General features: G+C 40.3%; 1 protein-coding gene across 1 annotated transcript in view; it reads right to left on the bottom strand.

Annotated features, from left to right (window-relative positions):
* Window positions 1-953: 953 nt before the first annotated feature.
* LOC126175605 (facilitated trehalose transporter Tret1-like) overlaps window positions 954-21,903 on the bottom strand; it is a 194,284-nt gene continuing 173,334 nt past the window's right edge. Inside the window, exons 6-8 of the mRNA XM_049922482.1 lie at window positions 15,801-15,920; window positions 10,224-10,329; window positions 954-2,764 (exon numbers count right to left, since the gene is read on the bottom strand). Of these exons, the coding sequence (XP_049778439.1) occupies window positions 2,439-2,764; window positions 10,224-10,329; window positions 15,801-15,920 (552 nt within the window). The 3' untranslated portion in view covers window positions 954-2,438. The remainder of the gene's footprint in view (window positions 2,765-10,223; window positions 10,330-15,800; window positions 15,921-21,903) is intronic.

Genomic DNA, 21,903 nt, shown 5'->3' with positions numbered 1-21,903 from the left:
GGGGACAATTTGAATACTGCAATGACATAAGCCATGCATGTCAAGGGGTGCATATTGAACACCTATGAAATGGTATGAAAAAAAAAAAAAAACTTTTTGAGTTTCCCATTCATCAAAAAATAAAATTCATTGTATATGTTTACTAGTTTCAGAAATATAGATGTATCAAATTTCATGATTTTTTTGATGCACCCTGTATAATAAAGGCAACAGAATTATACAAAGTCTACTTTCATAACTGATTATTTAAATTTTACCACAAGGTTTGGTAAGAACAACACCCTTCTTTCAAAAAACCCATTAACCTATTTAAGTTCTCTGAATATCTGTTTTGCACTTTCATAAGGTTATGGCAATTAGTTAAGTTCCCAGTAGAGCACGTTTGAATTCCTCCAACATATCCCATCAAGCTCACCTGATAAGGGCTCCAGCCACTGAAGCAATGCTTACTAAAAGATAATAGTAGTGCCTTGTATCTGTTTCCTTAAAAGGTGGACTGGAGTTATTGATAAATCTCTCAACAAGTTCAGGTCTTCTACTTATTTTATGTATATGTGGCACTTAATATTGTTTTGTAATGTTATCCATATTTATGTATGCAATACAGCGAACATTCTAGTGACCCGACATATTGTGTGCTTCAACTCAGAGAAAAATTGCAACTCCTTAATTGAGGCAGAAAATTTAATTTCTTTTCTAAGTTGTCCATAAAACATGTGTTAGCATTTCTGCAACTGTAGAGCAAGGAGGCAATCATCTCTCCAGACCAGAAACACACTGAACTGCTAGTGAGCATGCATTCTACGTAGTACATGATTGATGTAGCTTGCTGAAAATCAACAGGGATGAGAGGATGCAATATATGCTAAGCCTGTTCCTCTTCAAATCAACAGGATGTGAGATACTTTAAAGTGGGAATGAAGCTTAAGTGAATTGAGAATGCATCTCCCTTGTTAAAATATTTTAATATGAAATGTTTCCAGTAATTACCAAACAGTGCTGGTTTGTTTTCACACTGGAGTCTCTCTGATATATATTAATGCATTTTTTTACAAAACAGAATATATATGTATATTTAAATAACATTTTAAAACAGTTGTATAAAGTTACAGATTGGAACAGGAACGACAGTCTTTATTTCATCTCCAGAAAGTTCAGTATTATACATTTTTATATTATTGGATACTATAAAAACTACTATGTACAAATGCAGATAGATATATCATATGTAAAAAGCTATTCAGTAAGAAAATACTGCTCTAACTCATAAATAAAGATGTGCTGTACACCCAAATGAAGTATCACATAACAAACTGGGTGAGTGGATCATTATGACAAAATGTTTTGTAACATTGGCCCAGAAACACAAAACCTGCACAGCAGGCAGTCAACAGTGTTATTTTGGCCAGTGCACCAAATATTTCAAACGCTTTTATACACATTTTCTGCATACGCAAATACAAAATATGACTAAAATTGCTAGAATTGACACTAAATTGATCTGAAAGCCCTGCATATGACTATGAACAAGGAACTTTTATTTTTAATGGAAGAAGAATGTTCCTCGTAAGTTTCACTCTTTGATTCATTTTATCTCATCACAGTTATTGAATGAATTGCATACAATTCAACTGTTTTGATTCTTGTGGAATATTACTCATTTTGCACTAATAAGTACAAATGTTGCATTCATGCAGTCTTCACCATAGGAAACAGAAAGTACTGATTAGTTCGTGGAAAACTATACAATGCAGGCCTAGCTTGCATTATTTGTATCTGTAAACGTATGCAGAACTGTAAATCTGCAGTGTTTACACAAAATGAATGTACAAAAGACTATCTTGTTAACTGCATGCTATTCATTTCATAGAACCTTGCCAAAAAGTATGTATACACCTTTTTGATTGCAAATGTCAACTATAGCAATTTGTATAGCTATGCCTTTTGCTCCACATTGGCTTTACTCTTACACATTTTTTAAAATAATTCAAGTACTTTTCTTGCATGTGAAATCATTGCTGATTGCATCTGTCATAAATGAGCTGTGGCAAGCAACCAAGAAACAGTAACCAGATATGGTAAAAGAAAAAAAAAAAACTAAAAATGGAATGTTGATCTAGTCTTCTCTCAAACACCAGTTCTGTTTCTAATAAGAGTGTATCATTATAGGTTTATAAAATGCAACTGGTGAGTTTTGGATGAAAGAAAAAGGGCACACAGACAGTTACAATTGGGGCTAATGCCTTCAAAAACATTTACTGTCCCTGGCTGATCATTTGCGTCTGATGAAGCTTTGGGATGAAGCTGTTTGCTTTGGAGAGACAAAATGCCCCGTGTACAGCAGGCAGTCAGAGGGCGGTAGATGCCTGCAGACTCTTTATTAACAGGTGGCTCATGGTGAAGTGAAGGGGTCTCACAAGACTTGAGGGTGGTGGTACTCACACCTTGACAGTGGTCATCTCATGGGAGCCACCCGGGTCCTCTTTGCAGGTGTTCTTGCCCTCTAAAAGCTGCTGTATCTCTTGCAGTGACTTGCCCTTTGTTTCTGGTAGAAGAAAGACAATAAAGAAGCCTGCAATCAGTGAGCAAGCAGCAAACAGCCAGAAGGTGCCCTCAACACCAAGTGCGTCGAGCATGTCTGTAAGGAAGCGAGTCACCAGAAAGCCAAGCACCCAGCACAGTGACACAGTGAGAGCCGATGCACCACTCTTCACTCCTGGTGGAAGCATTTCTGCCATCACGGTCCATGGGAGTGGTCCAAATCCTACAAAAGAAACACATTTCTTTCACTGTGATAAATGATTCACAAGATATTATCAAATTTTTAATAATGCGGTAAAGGTTACAGATGAAATTTTAGAATAGTTAATTACAGATATATTAACAATAATGAAGAAATGTGAGATTTAAATCAATTTCAGAATTAGAAAGTTCCTGTAACTTGGCTGATGAGCACAGATGGTAAGCAAAACGTAATGAATAAAAAATAGTTTCCATAATTTTTTAAAACTGTCTGATAGAAAAAAATCAATGAGTCAAACATGAGTTCTTAACTAAAAAAGTTCATGAACTGAAAATGAAAAAACAAACATAAGAAAGGTCGAAGAGGGAAAAAAAGCAAATAAAGAGAAGAAAAAAGATTTGGATGAAACATAACAACATAAAAGATTTAAAAAGATAGTAAGTAATTGCAGTTTACATTTAGGGCTTCTTCTTCAATGTTTTTGATGTTCCATTGGCATAACATATTCAAATATAGCAGAATTGCTCCTGAATGTCTAGATTTCAGCAGAACTTCATTGTCTGGAACACAGTGCTTGTGTCTGTAGTAAGACAGATATTATAATAACCCCCCCCCCCCATGCCACCCCTCTCCACGGTCATTCCCTCAGAATTCCCAAACCATTCATTGCTGATACACACTGCCTTCCATATCCTCATATACTTCCTCTCCCCTCCATGAAACACACTGCTCCTGAACACGTATTCCATAATATTGTTGTAACCTTTCTACCAAAACTTTGACGACTGCAGAAGGTTCAGTACTTTCTAAAGGCCTCACCTTTAGCCCAAAACCTAGTTCAGCTATGCAGTACTTGTAAAGGACCTGCTTTCCATTATTTTTTTCTGCTGTGGAAACATTTCATTGCTATGTACTGGGCCAACAGGAGCCAACCAAAACCCAACACAGAATTTTCCTCCAACTGTGATATTTCACCCCTCCTGTCTTCCTGTCTGGCCATTCCCTGGTAATATTTCAAGAATTCCTCGCTTCTAACCTGGATTCAACCTGCTTTCCTAAATTCCCCCCCCCCCCCCCCCCCTCCCCCCGTGAATCCAACACGACTCCTAAACAGTGCACAGGTATTCGTAACCTGAAAACCAATCCAGACCTTATCATTCTTCCTGCAACAAAGGCTCCACCATCATAGTCATGAATCATAATGAATATATGGCTTAGGGTCTCCACCAACTTTCCAACACATTATGACCACAATCCCATCCCAGAAGTCCAACATGACTGCCACCAGCTCCTGAAGGTCTTAGGTCCATCCCAAAGCCAGACATGTGAATCCATTTCCCTTTTCACATCCATAACCCTCCACACTCCTGCTTTGTACCTACATGCCAACCCCCCACTTCCACATATTGGTCATCCCATTTTAGTTGGATACAATGTTCCCACAGAGTGAACATTTGTCTTTGTTGACCAACACTTCTAATCTATTGTCCATAACCTCCAACCCTACATCCAAAGCCTATTGTGTACTTAGATGATGTATATACTATTCAAAATCCTATCGACATAGTGCAATGTAGTGTTTCACCATCCACCCAACCTAAAAAATATCTTTGTCTGCCCTATTCGAGCTCACAATTCTGTACTCCACAGGACATTCCTTTGTGAATGACACAGGTGCAAGGTCTGTCTCAAGCACTCATGTACCACCTCCTACCGCAGTCCAGTCACATGCAATTCCTACCAATGAAAGGCAGAGACGTATGTGGAAGCAGCCTTGTTATATAACAGTTATCCTGTAAGTACTGTGTAGCGTTCTATGTGGGCCTTATAGGTACCTAACTGTTTACGTGCATGAAAGGCCACCACCAAACTGTAGCAAACCACAGAGTTGACCATCCAGTTGCCAAACATGCTGTGGACCACAATACAAATGATTTTTAAATTCTGCTGGACTATGTATGCCGTTAGGATGCTCTATAGCTGCACAAGTTTCTCTGAACTATACAGATGGCAACTGTCTCTTCAGAATATCCTGTGTTCTCACAATCCCTTGGGCCTAAACCTGCACTAACCTGTTTCACACTGTCTCACCTTACCTTTTCCATTTTCTCTTATGTCACTGTCTACACCACTCCTTCCCTCTCAAGGTCATGCAGTGCCCTCTCCCACAATTCTTCCTCTCCCTCCCCTCAACTCACACAGCCATTCTCTCTCTCTCTCTCTCTCTCTCTCTCTCTCTCTCTCTCTCTCTCTCTCTCTCTCTCTCCCTCTCTCTCGCTCCCTCCCTCTCCCCTCTCTCTCTTTCTTCCCTCTTTCCCCTTTCCATGTGTATCTCCATCTCTTTCCCCTCTCTGTATCCTTCTCTGTCTCCCTCTTCCTCTCTTTCCCCTCCTCTCCAACCCTCCCCCTTACCCTCAATCTATGTCTCTTTTATGCTCTAAGCCCTTAGAACTCCTTTTGTATAACAAATAGCAGAGTTGAAAATAAATACACCTAACCAGCAATACACCATAAATGTATAACTCATGAAGTGTTGATTTTGCACAGGCCAGCTGCAACATGCAGTTTGCTGTTGATTTTGTAACTGCAGACTGAAGATTCAGATACATATTATGCTAATTGAAGTGGGTGAAAGCCCAAAAGGACTAGACAACATTCAATTTTGGTTTCCTAATCAGGCTCTTTAAGAACTGAGGTGCTTTGTTAGATCCTCAATTTGCCTGTGGGTAGTGCCTGACATGTGTAAGCAGTCATGGCAGCGCTCTATAAAAAGACGCCCTGTTTTATTGAGCAGTTTAGATACATATGTTAAATTAATAAAGTGAGTTGCCTCCTACAAAAAAAGTCTACTCAATCACACACAAAGGTGGGACAGTAAGTGCAGAATGATGTGATGAAGTATGTTTTTGAATATAAAAGAAGCAGCCAATTACAATGTGAGTGGTGGGCTGGTATACAACAACAATCTGCTTGGCCACCAGAAAACTAAAACATGAGCATTCCTTCATGAAACAAAATTTGGGTACTTCTGAAACAACTTAAATCCTCTGGTGCTCTCTCAAAAGTCATGTGATCTTATTGGACCATTAAAAGTTACTGTATCTGTCTGTGAAAAGTTCTGGAACAAATTTCCTGACCACTCATTTCAAACAAAATTTTTTAAACTCATTTGAGAGGATGCATGAGTAATTTTGAGAAAATATTAAAATTTTGAAAAATAAGGAATTTGCATTACTGTCTCAAAACTTTCAACAGATGAATGCACTTCATTCTTTTTTGTTAATTTTCAAGACTAGCTAGACACTTACGTTTCACTATGGTAACTTGGTATTTGTAAGCTTTTTATAACACAATAACAAAAAACTGCATTGAAGGGTCATCAGTCTACAGTTTAAGATTTTAAATAACATTAGAAAGGGCGAAAGAAAGGATTAGTATTATGTAGTGTCAATAAAATATTTTTCTGTCAGAAAGAAAATCAGAAAGACACCTCAAGTCTTCTGGTGCCTATTTGTTACTCAGCAAAGTAATACAGCTACAGGCAATTTAGTAAAGAAGCACTGCATAGCAAGACATGAAAAAGGCAGTATTTAGTGGAGGATTGCTTTGTAAAATTATAAATGAAATTGTATTCTAAATGAAGGTTATAACTTAGCCCTCTACTACTTTTTAGGCATAGGACATCCTATGAATGTGTTCTAAATTAGCAGTTTCCTAGGTAGATCATGATGCTTGCACCATTATACCTACCATGTATCTATGTGATAATCCAAAATGGAGACAGTGTAGTGCCACAGTGGGCCAGGACTAAGGATGAAAATGGAAGTGTGGAAAATTTCTATAATTGAACTCATATTATTTTCAGGATTGTTTTTCCCACCAGCACACTTATGTTCCAGATAACGAGCTTCCTTATTGTGTGTTGTATGTATTCTTAAAGTTAATCAATAAAGTGTGTGTCATTATAATTGTTTCCACTTTATAGTGGATCAACATTCCCACAAATGGTGATTACAATAAAGGTCATGGCAGATGACAAACACATCAAACAGGGAATACCATCATGCATACCATCCCACCAGGACAGCTGTTTGGTAACTCAGAGGAAATGACTACCATTCCACCAATAGCAATAAATTTTGGACAAGTACCTGGCAATTCACATGATTTGCAGCTCACAGACAACTGACCAAGAAGCTGCATCATGTTTTCCATGCCATGAGGAAAATTCATCACTTTGCCATACATGCCACATCAACTGGACCAACAGTTCTGGCTTCTGGAACTCTCATTTGATGTCAGTGATATTACTGATGACAATCAATGATTTGTCCTGACCTGAATTGGTTTAGACACTCAAATCTTGTTGTTATTGGCTGACATGGTATACAATGTGTCATGTCATTACTGTGCAAATACATGTGCCTTAAAGGCAATGTACTTCATTGAGAGGTAAACTGACAGAACTTCAAATAAACAGGTTTGACAAGTGAAGCTACTGGAAAATGTGTTCTGGCATCATCTTCAATTCCTGGGGGTGGAATCTGAAGTGTCTGAGGCTATGCTAAAACATGTATGGTTTAAGCAGTTACCTTTTGCAGTGAAAAGTACTGTGTTTCACGTAACACCACAAATTTAGACTCGCAGTTACTTATTGCTGACCAGATATGAGAACTGAAATGGGGCTGCACAAATTGGATATTGTGTTGCGAGTGTAGCGAAGGCAGATGCCATTAGGGGGACAACGCAATGCTCTTGATGACATCAGTCAGCACTTAAGACAGTGTTATCATTCCTGCTTTGCACAGCTGGCTAGAAAATGCACCCCTGCATGCAACTACTGGCAAGAAGATGTAGGTGTGAATGGTTGCTCTAATGCAGAATGCCTACATTCCACCATCACAGCAACTAAAGGATCATCAATTTCACATTATGCGGTGTTGGGTTATGACAATTTTCCTCAAGATGGTAGAGCCGTTTCTACTATCAGAAATGTGACTCTTCCTGATTTGTCAGTTCAACAGTTCACAGTTCACAAAGTTGATATACCATGTCACTTATACATACAATACACCTGTGTCTCCTGAACATATTCAATCAAATTGTGGTTGGCTGTTAGTGTTCCACAGGTGAAACCTGAAGTATGATCTCCTGTCGCCTGCTGGCTCACTGCTGTGAGCAACTCTAAGATACCTACTTTTGGACAACACAGTGAGGTGAAAAAGTTTTGCTTTCACAAAGAAATTGTAGTGGATCTTCATGATTATCTGTGTCACTGAACCTATTCTTCTGGCGGATTTTCTACACCAGTTTCACTTTGATAGGACCACATGGAAAGCTCAGCTCCATTTAAATGGTGAGACTGTTTACAGACTATAAGCTGTTCAAGCATTCCCCATGAACTGAAAAATCTGTTGTTATGGGTGCTGCATTGCCCAAGTAGATGCCTATGAATTTGTTTGTCAACACAGAAGCACTGTTGAGAAATGAATTTCTTACCTTACCATAGTGAACAGTGCCAGAAACTTGCTTGGAAAAGTGATGGCCTTGCAGGAAATGACAAAAAACATAGTTAAAGACAATGCAGTGTTCCACAATTGAAGTGGTGTATGTACCACTGCTGTAAAGACAGTTCAGACTAACATATGGAAGTTAAAATGTTTCACTCTCGTGTCAACTTTGACTGAAACAAAGCAGCAACATGTGACTCTGACTGGCATGCTACCAAACACCTGTTTTCATGTTCCTGCTATGTCAGCACTCCTGATCATTTTTAGACCATCCAAGCTGCCACCTGGAAGAAGTGGAGAAAATAAAATAAAAGATAAGGACTATTTGAGGCTCCAACACAAGAGATGGTTCTTTGCACCCTTGCAAGGCCCATCACATAGTGAATACATAGACAGACTGTTACATGCTTCCACAGCAACAACCGGACTACCGACCTCAAGGTCCTCCCTTTTTATTATGAGAACACAAGAATGGCAAAATCACCAAGGTTTCCATCAAACATTTGCTCCAGGCTGATGACTCTGTGGGCTGAGCAGCCCATCATCACGCTATGCCTATGTTGCATCATACACTGGTCCACCCTGCTGCACCATCACCATACAATCATGCACATCCGACACCTACGTTGACTGACACAACTGCTAACAAGGCCACACTGTCGGAGGACCAGCCTCCATGGGCTACTTCCCCAGTTTTTCCTGTTTTACGACAAGTATATATGAAGGCTGGCAGGAGCATACAAAATGAATATTCATTTGTCTCAGGATTTCCACTCTCTAGAAGTGGGGGGGGGGGGGGGGCTGTGTGCAACACAGTTAGTTAAGGATTGAGACTGTAAAAGGAAGTGTGAAATATCTGTGTTGTCTAACTCACATTTCCTGTGTGACATTGTTTTTATCACCTGATTAGCTTATGTTTCCTTGTAAAGTCTACCCACAATGTGTGTTATACCTATTTTACTCATAAGTTAATAAGGTGTGTGAAGCTAATATTGCCTGCACTTTATTGTGGATCAATATTCCCACAACAGTAATATAGAAGCCATATAATCAATATGTGGTTAGCACTGAAACTCACAATACTTGAGGGCCTTCTCATTACTTGATCTATTGCTGAAAACTATTCAAATGGCTGTTTGTTTGCCCATTATAGTTTTAGGCTTATAGAATTCACATTCATACATATCCTGTTAGCACTTTGAGATATCATTGTTTGAATAGCAGACATAATCTACATAGTTAATGGAAAATCATTGATGGAGGGTCACTGTGGATATGCATAGCAAATGCTGTTACAGAAACTGTAAGGAATCATGGCATGGAAATCCTTTATCACTATATACTTCACTTGTTGGTGAGAATATCATGGCTTCTTTTCAGCAGAGCAGAGACAGTATTTTCATAATTAATTAGTTACTTCCATATCCTATAAATCATTGGCACAGTTTTTATCATACTTATATGGAATTCATTCATTCATTTGTTTGTTTGTTCATCATGTTTCATAATCCCTTTAAGAATGAGAACTGTCAGGGTCAGCTATACATTAACAAAAAATGAGGAAATCATTGAGACTTAATCTAAGTGCTGTATTAACAATAAGCTGTCACTGCACTGCATAATGCTGTTCACACTTATGCCATCTAAATTTAATCAAGTAAGTTATAAAGAAATCTGCTATTTTGAAGGGGAAAAAAAGCTGTGGCCTCCTCAGTTATACTACAGAGTTGCAGTTTATCAGCTTAATTACTTTATTGCAATGGTATTTTTCAAATAAATATGTGTAGCTACAACTGTAAATGCAGTGTCCCACTTAGGTGTTTTCCTGCTTGTCACGCATGCATGCTGAGCAATGAATGTTGTGAAAAAAAGGTATTTTTAACAGAAATAAGAAATTATGGTGCTGAGTGGAAGACCTGAATGTAGGTTGGATTAGCTGAGAGATTACATATGTGTTGGTGTGCACCTACCAATTGTGAAGACAATGATGTAGAGGATGAGGCAGAAGACAGGCAGCCAGCTGTACTGCTGCCAGGTGGGATTCTCCTTGTTGTAGCAGTAAAGCCCGAGCAGTGCCTGCAACATACATGCCACCTCTCAGCCATCTGTGACACTCTCATGCTGTTAACTGCAATTACTACTACTGAATCATTTAGACACTTTTGATTACAGATCACAAATGATAATAGTCACACAGTAGGAGGTACATCAACCACAAACACAAGGCATTCCAGTGAGACTTCCAACAAAAAATGATCATAGCTATGTTGTGCTATGGTCCATCTCCATAGCTGAGCAGCCACTGTGTCTCACTGCCAGACCTACTAGGAATCTTTTGTTAGCAAGAGGCCAGGAACAGAGTGCACTGAGTTGTTTAGAGCCTGCTGAGACATTGTTTGAATGATCTAAGTTTATTATCCATCTGAAAGCACAATAACATCATTCATGGCATGAAACCTCATTCAGAGTATGTCTGTTGATTTTTAGTATCTGAAAGTGATCTTTACATGTTTGAAATAGCATTATATGATTCTTTATAAGATTTAGGATCAAGTTGTTGTTTGTGAAGCAGGTTTAAGCCTACTGCCCTATTCTACTAGCTGTGTCTGGTGTGGATGTGTTGGGGCCTTTTATCAGTATACTTGCATCATCAGCAAACATGGCAGTTTTTGAAGAGTCATCCAATTTCCCAGTTAAATCATTTATGTAGGCCAAAAAAAAGAATGGGCACATCATATTTAATATTTCTTCTCTTTGAATTAAATCTTATTCCTGTCATATAATTTGCTAATATCAAGTTCTGTTTTCTACTGTTAAGATGCAACTCCATACATCCAAGGGTAAGATCATTAATGCCACACCATTTCAGTTTCACTGGCAAAATTTTATGATTTACACAAAGACCTTTGCAAGATCATATAAAGTGATAACAGAGTAATTTTTCTTGTTTTGCTCAACTAAAGCTGAGTACTTGTATCATTTTTGTATTCTTAGTAGAGAAGTCTTTAAGTAAGTGAATCTGAACTGTTGTTAAAAGGATATTCTGAACATAAGAAGCATCAATATTTGCTTATAAGCTATCTTCCCAAATGTTTTTGAGAACAGAAAGAAGGGAGATAGTGAGATGTAATTTTTCTTTACTCATTTTTTCTTTATTTTTAATTAATATTATCTATGTTAGCAGAAACATGTAAACTTTATACGAGTGCAAATTCTGCATATGTGTACATTATCTAATTTATGTACTATGCCCAGAGAAAACAATACAAATGTAAAAATCAGAGAAACAAGGCATGGAGTCTGTTGAATGCCAGTGGAGTGAAGGGATGAGCAGTGGCATTTATTGGGCTGGTTGGAGGCACAATGTACAAGAAGGATGAAGCTAAGCTACAATAAAAGATGCTAAGAATTACTTGCTGGTAATTATCATTGTGTATTATGGCAAAAAGTGAATTCAAACAGTTGGACAGAGGAGAGTGGAGTTGAGAGATGATTAATGGCACTTTTTGACACTGATTTGTGATACGTTGAGTGAGAGAGAGACATAATGTTACAATAGATGGTATTAAAATTAGTCCCCTGTGTAAAAGGTGGTGTAAAGTGATCCTATACTATTGAGGTTCTAAGGGTAATAACAAAAGAAATTGCATGTGTATCCAGTATGATGTACTTAAACAAGAAAGAATGTTACTTGAAGTCACAAATATTTAGAAACTTATTACTCGTAATAAACAAACTGGATACCCATGTTTATGTGTAAAAGACAATTAGTAGTGTAGTAGCTTTGAGTACAAATTGACAATTTTGACAATTAGCTCAATGATCTATATGCACTAGGCCCTCAGCAGCACCCCACTTGAACTGGCGCATGGCTGTGGTGTATCTATTGTACCCCCAAGTAAGGCTGCATCTGACAGATTTATTTGTATATTTAAATATTTACATTCAATGAATTTCATTGCAAAAAAATTTAGAAAAAAACTTTTACGCTGAGTATTTACACATTAGAGAAAACATTAATATCCAATGCGCATGCACATCATTTTTTATAACACGAGTGGGTGCATGGTGTACTTTGTGCACATGTAAAGAATAGCTATCTTTAGGTTACCAGAGTAAATATGTATGAACAAAATCACAGTTTAATCTTTGTTTAATTAAACAATGATAAAATAAACTTATGTTATATGAGCTATATCACTGTTTCATCAAACAATAATAAAATAAATGATATGGTTATAATAGAAGGAAACATTCCACGAAGGAAAAATATATCCAAAAACAAAGATGATGTGACTTACCAAATGAAAGTGCTGGCAGGTCGGCAGACACACAAACGAACACAAACATACACACAAAATTCAAGCTTTCGCAACAAACTGTTGCCTCATCAGGAAAGAGGGAAGGAGAGGGAAAGACGAAAGGATGTGGGTTTTAAGGGAGAGGGTAAGGAGTCATTCCAGTCCCGGGAGCGGAAAGACTTACCTTAGGGGGAAAAAAGACAAGTTGTCTGCTTGTATCTGTATATGTGTGGATGGATATGTGTGTGTGTGCGAGTGTGTACCCGTCCTTTTTTCCCCCTAAGGTAAGTCTTTCCGCTCCCGGGACTGGAATGACTCCTTACCCTCTCCCTTAAAACCCACATCCTTTCGTCTTTCCCTCTCCTTCCCTCTTTCCTGATGAGGCAACAGTTTGTTGCGAAAGCTTGAATTTTGTGTGTATGTTTGTGTTCGTTTGTGTGTCTGTCGACCTGCCAGCACTTTCATTTGGTAAGTCACATCATCTTTGTTTTTGGATATAATAATAAAATAAACATTTATTATATCACTCTGTTGCTGCATACAAATGTCACCCACAGTAATGACCCAATTCACCACACCATGAGACCATGGTCAACACACTGTGCCCCTCCAAAACATTAGAAAAGAAAAGGACCTCTCACCATGTCCCCATGATGCCACAACACTTGCCAATGATGGCCATCCAGGGTGATAGAGAACCAAAATTCATAACTGAATACAGTGTGGTGTCATTCATCAGCAGTCCACACTTCCCATTCATCGCATCACTCCTAACATAGCCATTTGTGTTGTTTCATTAAGGGCGGATAATGCATGCAATGGTAATTCCCTAATCCAGATGTTACTAATCTCCAATCAACAGTGCACGATGACATAGAATGTTACAGGAAGTCTATTACTAGTTCTCAGCTGGCAGGCACAGCTATGAAGATGTTATGATGTGCTTGGTGCACAATACAGTGGTTGATCAGAAGCTTGACAATAAGTATGCCTGCTCTCATGTTTCCATGCAGTCCAAAATTGGGTCACTGTCACATCTGAATGTCCAACAAATATAGATATTGCACGATTTGACCACCTGACTGAACTGAGACTCTCAATGAGGCACATTGCGTCTTTGTGCCATTCACATGGATCACTCAATAGCTGATGTCATTCATGTGACTTATATATGCCATCAGGGTTGGTAATAACACTAAACATGAACAACACAAATGCATTGTGGTGGCCATTCTAACTGCCACAGTGAATTGCAAGTCCAATAAACCTACCAATGGTGTGTAAGTGTATGAAGTTACAATGAGATCTGGCAGTGCCTTTGGGAGGTTTACTTTTTTTGTCATAAATCACTATATGTGAAAAGTACATAATTTTTTCAATGATAGTACAAACAGCTTTATGCATTAATTATTTTGGACTTTATTTCTGATGCCATGGGGGATTAGGTACCCATAACAGTTATGAATTAAAAAGATTTATACCTAGATATTCAAAACTACACTGTAGTTTCTAAAGTCTAGTTTCAGGTATACCTATTTTTAATGTGCGATGAGGCTAAATCTACTATAGTTTTCTCCTATGTGCAAAATATAATGTTGTATATGAAGAAATATGGGACATCTGGTATATTTAACTGATTAGAATAAGGCATACAAAATATCTTAGTGTTGGAAATTCCATGCATGCACCTTATGGTCTTCTTCTACCATATTAAAATTTCTGATCCCCAAAGAATTATCCTTCAAAAGAATTTCATTTCATAGTTGGCAATGGAAGAAAACATAAAAGGAATTAAGCAATAGCTTTTCAGGAACAAATACATAGTTTATTCAAGAGATAAAAATCATGTGACAACTTTTTAGATAAATATTCTGTATGAGTGTTCCAATTTATGATTCAAATCCAGGTGGGCCTATATTAAGAAGTGTAATGATACACACCACTACTTCAGGGGAGTATCTGTATGTTGTTCTTCTCGTCACATAATGCTTGAAGTGGAAAGAGGATAGATGTAATGCTCAGATTTTGTCAGGTTTTTATATGCATATGAAACAATGTATTAGGAGACAATGCCTGTCTTCAGCATGGGACAGAGGTCACAGCAATCTAAAAGTGTGCACCGAGAAGAAATGCCTGATGGTTGCAACAATAGATTCTCTTGTGAGTGCAACACACCACCGTGTAAGAGTGCCAACATCTCTACACTGCATAACAACAATATAAAAAAGGTTTGCTGCGGAAAAACGCACTAATTTGGTTGGATGATATGGAAGTAGTCATGCTGTAACTTTGTCACAGATGCTAGTTGTTAATACATGGATGATAAGATAGAAGTACTGGTATCAACTGCTTATTTCAAGAGAAATATATTAGCTCATGTTAAAAGTAGCGTTTGTTGATTGTTGTTATTGTTTTATTCAAGAAACAATCAGAAGGTCAGAGAACATGTTCGAGCATTCATTGTGGAAAGTTGTTCAACCAAGAAATTTTAAATGGTTCAATGCTAAAGAAAACATATGGCCAATATGCATCAATTTTGGATACTCTGAAAATAATGATCACAATCTTCTTATAACTGACAGATAATTCATTAGTTTTAATCTACATATTTGACAATTTAGTGTACTCTTTGTTCTGTAGTTTCAGTTTGTTCATATCTTTTCCAGAAATTATGAATGTTATGTCATCTGCATAAAGTGCAGATTTCCAAGTTTTGTTACTGGGCAAGTCATTTACAAATATTATAAATAACAGTTGTCCAAACGCTGATCCTTGGGCAACCTCATGAGTAGCACTGAGGAAATTCGACATTTCATTGTTGTAATTTATGATTTGTTTACTATTACTGAAGTATGATTCATTGAGGAAGTCTTCCAAGACTGAACAGTGCATTATCACAGTTTCTCCAGTAATATTTTGTGGTTTACTGAATCAGCTTCAGCAGGTACTTTTGATTCAGAAAAGGTTTGCACTAAAGAAATAACATTTTTAACAGCTGTGATTGTTAATCTGAATCCCTACTGAGAGTCAAGATTATATTATTTGAAAAATGCAGACGTACTGGTATTTGGTGCTGAGTGTAATATTCTGTTGTGTGTGTGTGTGTGTGTGTGTGTGTGTGTGTGTGTGTGTGTGGTGGTCTGGAAGTTGTTTCATGAACCATATCATATTCCAAGCTTTTGGATACAGCTGGGTGTAATCTGTATAGAAATGTAAAACATGAAGGAGTCAGGCAGAGTGCCTTACCTCTGAGAACGCCATGCCAAAGGCAGACACAGCGAGCAGCACCTTGCGGCCCACACGGTCGGCCAGTGCTGGAGTGGCGAATGATGCCAGCAGCATCACGAAGCCCATGATGGCATTCCCCTGGAACAGCACACAGTGAGACCAATCAGTGAGAGCTGACACTCCTTGCAAACTGCATCATGTCTGTCCAGCTGACTCCCCCCCACAGTCATTTTGTCAACACAGGCAGTAGCTAAATGGACTATTTGCATTCAGTGTGTTTTATGGAAGATGCTCGCTATATGTTATTACATATAATGTAGGATGTGCCAGTATATTAAAATAATAATATTCAGTTAGTAGTCTTGAAGTTTTAATTATCACCTCAAAAAATACACATAGTTAAGTTTTTATTTGTTTGCAAATACATGTTTGCAATCCTGGTACTGATTGAAATACCTGAAACACACTGCTGTTAGAGGAGCCAAAACAAAATGGTGAAGCCTACTGAAATAGTGGAATGTCATGCAGTAATAAATTTCTGCACATCAAGTGGAACAAGACTGCAACAGTTCATGCTGAGTTAGTGGAAATGTAAGGCAAGAATGCAGTGTTCACATGGGTCAGATATTTCCAGTGTAATCAAACAATCCAGAATAATGAAAAACAAAATGGTTGACCATACCTCTGAAGAACCAGGAGGTGCAGGAGATGTTGGCACCCTCATGCTTGAAGACTGGCATAACCCAACTGAAGAAAGTGAAAATCAGTTTTTGCTCCAATTTCAACATCTTCCATGAGACTTTTAACTGTGGAAAAAGTCACCACCTGATGGATTCTGACTGCTCATATCCATTCAAAAAGCCTGCAGAAATAAGGTAGCAGTGGAAATGTAGCTGGCATTAAATTGCAGTGACTTATTTAGCTGGCTAATCACCATAGATGAGTAGTGGATGTATCACTTGAGCCATGGAAACTTGTGAATTCACTACCACCAATAAATCTGAAGACCCAAACATCGTCAAGCAAAGTGAAGCAGAGTGTTTTTTGGGGCTGACATGGTGCAATGCTAACAGATTCTACTCTTAATAGGCTACCCAAAACAGCAGCAAACTACCAAATTCTCATGATAAGGTTACGAGAGGATGACAAGATGAAGTGTCAAGTGAAGCTGTCCAAGGTTCAGTTTATTCCACAACAGTGCCACACATCATTCTGCCTAGGACACAGTCTCACATGTTGCTTCTTCAGGCCATCAAATTTTGTCTCACATAGCTGTATTTTCTTGGTGTGACACCTAGTGATGTCTTCTTCCTTTCACAGATGAAGAAAGATGATGAGGCGAGTTTCGAGGTAGAATGTCTGTTGTCCATTTAAAATTACTAGACAGTTGACATCAGTCATTTGGTGCTGCAGTGTTGAAACATTGACTACCACTTAGTTAAAGGCAACATGCAAACATGGTGGTAACTTCAGAAATGCTGAAATGCTGTAATGCTGCTTGTGTAATATGGAGCAATGTTGGAAGTTGCTGCCATCAGGCATGGGCACGAAGGCAAGTTGCTCTATCAACAGCTGATTTTAAATGACCAGTGATTGAACTGCAGCAGGCAATGGGTTTTGTAGCCCTGAATCAATGCTCATGTCCTAATCTAACCACAACCACTCTGTGCAATGTATTAATGATGTTCCTTTTGCTCATGGTGATTTAAGCTGACCTGTACTTGCAAACTCTAGCCAGAAAAAAATCAGTTTCAGCGCTAAAAGTGAACTGCAACATATCACTTTTGCTACATAAGCTGATGTGATAGTGACCAATGAGCACTCCTGGTTGAAACTCATTTATGGGCTATAGGTGACACAGTAGATTCCAAAAGAAAACAGAATGATAGGAAGAAAAACAGGAGCAAATAAAAAAAGTCAATATGATGATAAAAATAATACACAAAATATTTAAAATAACTTTACCACTATGCTATGGTATTTGTTTGGATACTATTGTTTCAGTCATATATACCTAGAGCCAGTTGCAGTGACTATTTGCTGCCCTTAAAATGTTTGCTTTCATGCCATGTTGTATGAAGTTTATCTGCTATAAGCTGCTCTCTGTAACGATAATAATAACTGTGTAGCATCTCTGGTGCAGAATGCCCTATCTTTGGCACCTTCCTTCTTTGGACTTGTTCTTGTGTGAACTTTTGGCGTGCACATGTCTAACAGCTATTCTTTGCTATATGTATCACCAATAAATGTGTATTCAATATTAAGTGTGGTATCTCTCTATTAATCTTCCATGATAAACACAGTGCTGACCCCGTCACTGTCATTATCTCATTGAGTATTATTTGTGATTGTTTTCGTCATTAATGAACATCATGTGCCACACTGTATTGTTTCTGCCACAATGGATCTACCAGTGTCTTTCGGTGCAAGTGTAATGGGCACAATCAACTATGCCACTTGCGACTATGAGAGGACAAGTGTACTTCCTTAGAAATTGGTTAAAAGTGAACAGTTATTTATGCCCGGCCACACCTGCGGCCACCTAATCTTACCTCCACTAGCGGGCAGCACAAGAACAGCCACCCAGACCTCGGACGACACACTGTTCACCACTATCGCACTTCTGGCATTGGAGGCATCCTGCTCTGACTGCACTGACCTCCATCTGGCAGTGCTGCCTCAACATGTGTTACGAGGCAGGTTCCCTAAAGTACCTGCATTGCAAAAAGACAACCCAAAAACTTGGTTCACCTTAGTGGACCACTTCCTGGTCATCCAAGGCATTTCTAATGACGATGTCCATTTTGTCTTCCTGGTGAATCGTCTCCACCCCCAAATGGATCTCATCAGTGACTTGATCCTCTCATCGCCTGCCTCACACAAATATTCGACAGCCTAATCACTGCTTATTGAGCGCCCTGTAGGCAGAGGCGGGTGCTCACCTCGGCGCCTCAGCTGCCTGTCAGGAGCTGCCACCTAGTGGTCTACAGGATGTACTGACAGCAGGCTCCCAACAGCCATCGACCTCGCCTGAGCAGTGGCCCAATTGGCTATTGGCCCTGCTGAAGTCACCTGCAAGTCTGTACCATGCCCACCCACGAACCAGCCTACCCACTGTGTTGGTTCCATGCTACTTATGGGAACACCACCCACAACTGCCTTGTGCCCTGCACCTACCCAAACGAGACTGGCAGGCATGTTTAGGCACCACATCCTGCCACATACCTTCACGGTACCTATCTTTCGACGCTGCACTACCAGCTTCAGTGACTTGATGGTTCTATGCCTCAGATATCTCGACTGGCATCCGCTTTCTCGTCGACAGTGGCACCGACATTAGCATTAGCCTGGCCAAGCATGCTGTCAATGTGCTGTCCCCCCCTGCCCTCGACTTTATAGCAGCCAACCTTCCTCCCATTGCGGTCCACAGCTCCACCGAGATGTCACTTCACCTCTCCCTGATTCACACCTTCTGTTGGACCTTCCACACTGCCGACATGGATGAACCTGTGATTGGGTTGGATTTTCTACACCATTATGGACTTTCAACAGACCTGCAGGCTGCCACACTCTGCCACATGTATGGCTCTACAGTTCCGTACACACCCAAGTTCAGCACCATTTTGCTCTCCACCTCCTTGGCTACACTTTCCACGTGTGCTTCTCTGGTCAAGTGCATAACCACGTGGCTCTCTGATCTGTTGTATGTGCACTCCCAGATCAATGAACTCTGCACCCAGAATGATGACTTATGCACCCACATCACCTCTGCCAAATTGTCACATGCATGGCATTCCATACATCGCTTATCTGCAACCCTCAGCGAGACAGTTCAGCGCATGCCTCTAAAGCGTCTTCTCGTCAACCTGCTCTAGTGTTGAACATTCCACTGCCTGCTGTTTTTTTTACATTGCCCTGAATGTATCTCCAAAATGCACCTGCATGCACCTCTTCTGACTCTTCATGCTACTTCACTCCTACATCATGCCTTCCATCACTGACTGCAGCTGACACCTTGCCTACATCATCCCGGTTCATCGAGATCAGTGAACCGACATTGCCTGTGAATGCCTTCTTGACCCCTCATGCCGACTTCCCTATGCGATTATCAGCCATCAGTATTGGCACTTGCCATAAAATTCGCACCACAGAAGGCCCACCTGTTCATTATAAGGCCAGGCGCCTTAACACTTCCAAACTTCTGCACGCCAAGGAGATCGTTCTGGAACTGTTGGCTACAGGTGCCCTCCACCCCTCCAATAGCAACTGGTCTTCATCTGTTCACCTTGTTCCCAAAAAGGATGGCATGTTATCTATGTGTGGGGACTACAGGTCCCTTAATACCCGCACCATTATTGATAACTACCACATTCCACATATCCAAGATTTCATGCAGTTGCTTCATGGTTCTACCTTTTTTTCCGTATTAGATTGTTCCAAAGCGTACCACCAGATCCCTATAAATCCACTGGATGTTCTGAAGATGGCCATCGTCACACCCTTCAGCCAATTTGAATACTGTTACATGCATTATGGACAGAAAAATGCTGCACAGACATGGCAGTGGTTCATTGATTCCATTTTGCTCCATGTGTCTTTTGCAAATGCTTACTTAGACGATATCCTTATCTATTCTTCCTCCACTAAGGAGCATCAAGTTCGCCTCGAAGCAGTCCATTTGGCCATTGCTGCCAATGGCGTGGTGATCAGCAATGATAAATCTCAACTATGTTCCACATCCGTTACCTTCCCTGGCCATTCTGACTCTGCCGACGGCCTACAACCGACGAGTTCTCGTGTCGAAATCATACTTAAATTTCCCCTCCCCGAGGATTATGCTCAGCTTGTTGTTTTCTGGGTATGGCAAACTTTTACCGCCGCCATATTCCTCTAGCTGCCTCCGTACAAATGGCGCTCACCAACACCCTCTCCGGCAAGAGCACTCATGGAAAATGGAAGGTGGAGTGGACCCAACCGATGCCTAACGCTTTTGATGACCTTAAAACTGCCCTCGCCAAAGCCGTCACACTCGCCCACCCTGGCCCTGAGGCCCATTGTCTCGATCACGACTGATGCCAGTGACTCAGCTGAGGGCGCCGACTGTCGCACTTGGAGCCACAGGTGCGTTCTGTGCCAGCACAGCAAGGTTGGTAGGCACGCTCAACCTCCTCCAGGCAAGTTTAACATCTCAAAGGGACGTTTCCAACACGTTCATATCGACGTCATTGATCCTCTTCCCCTGTGTGAGGGCTAAAGATATATCTTATCAATCATCAACCGTGTGAATTGCTGGGTCGAGGATGTCCCCCTTACTGAAATTCACAGCCGAGATCGTCGCCCATTCCTTCATCTCGGCTTGAATTGCTCGCTTTGGCTGCCCCATGTCTCTCAACGCTGACCAGGGACATCAATTTGAGTCTGCTCTCTCTGCACAATTCTATGAACTCTGTGGCGACGCCAAGTTTGATACCACAGCATACCACCTGCAGTTGAACGGCCTCATCGTGTGGTGGCACCACACACTCAAGCCCACCCTAATGTGACACGGAGGCCTCTGGTTGGAGGCCCTCCCATGGGTCCTGCTGGGCGTTCGCTCGACTCATAAAGAAGATCTCAATACTTCGCTCGACGAGGTTCTGTATGGCAAGCCTCTCCTTCTCCCTGCCTAGTTCATGGAGGATTCACCTTCTGCCACATCTGATGATCTCCCCACCCTGGTCGAGCATGTCTGAATGTATATCACACATCTCCACAACCCCCCCTCACTCCCCCCCCCCCCCGTGTTTGTCCACAAGGACCTAGCTACGTGCGACTCTATTACGCTGTGGGACGACACTGCGTGGGCAGTCCTTCAGCCACCCTGTTCAGGCCCTCACCATGAGCTATGTTGCAGTGCCAACACATTCGCCATCCACCTCCACTGACGGCCACAGACAGTCTCAGTTAATAGACTTAAACCAACATGGTCCCTCAACAATGACCTTCCTCCTGATGCAGCCGTCCTGCCTTTCGCCAATTCTTCTCTGCATTCCATCACCTTTCAAGTGCAGCCATTGGTACTACTGGGTTGCAGCACCACCAACACTGCTGACCTCACTTCCCACCCCAGCCACCACCTACA

Source organism: Schistocerca cancellata, chromosome 3 (assembly GCF_023864275.1).
Source record: "Schistocerca cancellata isolate TAMUIC-IGC-003103 chromosome 3, iqSchCanc2.1, whole genome shotgun sequence".
Lineage (NCBI taxonomy): Eukaryota > Metazoa > Arthropoda > Insecta > Orthoptera > Acrididae > Schistocerca > Schistocerca cancellata.
The sequence above is the reverse complement of the archived record's forward strand: the minus strand, read 5'-3'. Positions and strand labels throughout refer to the sequence as shown.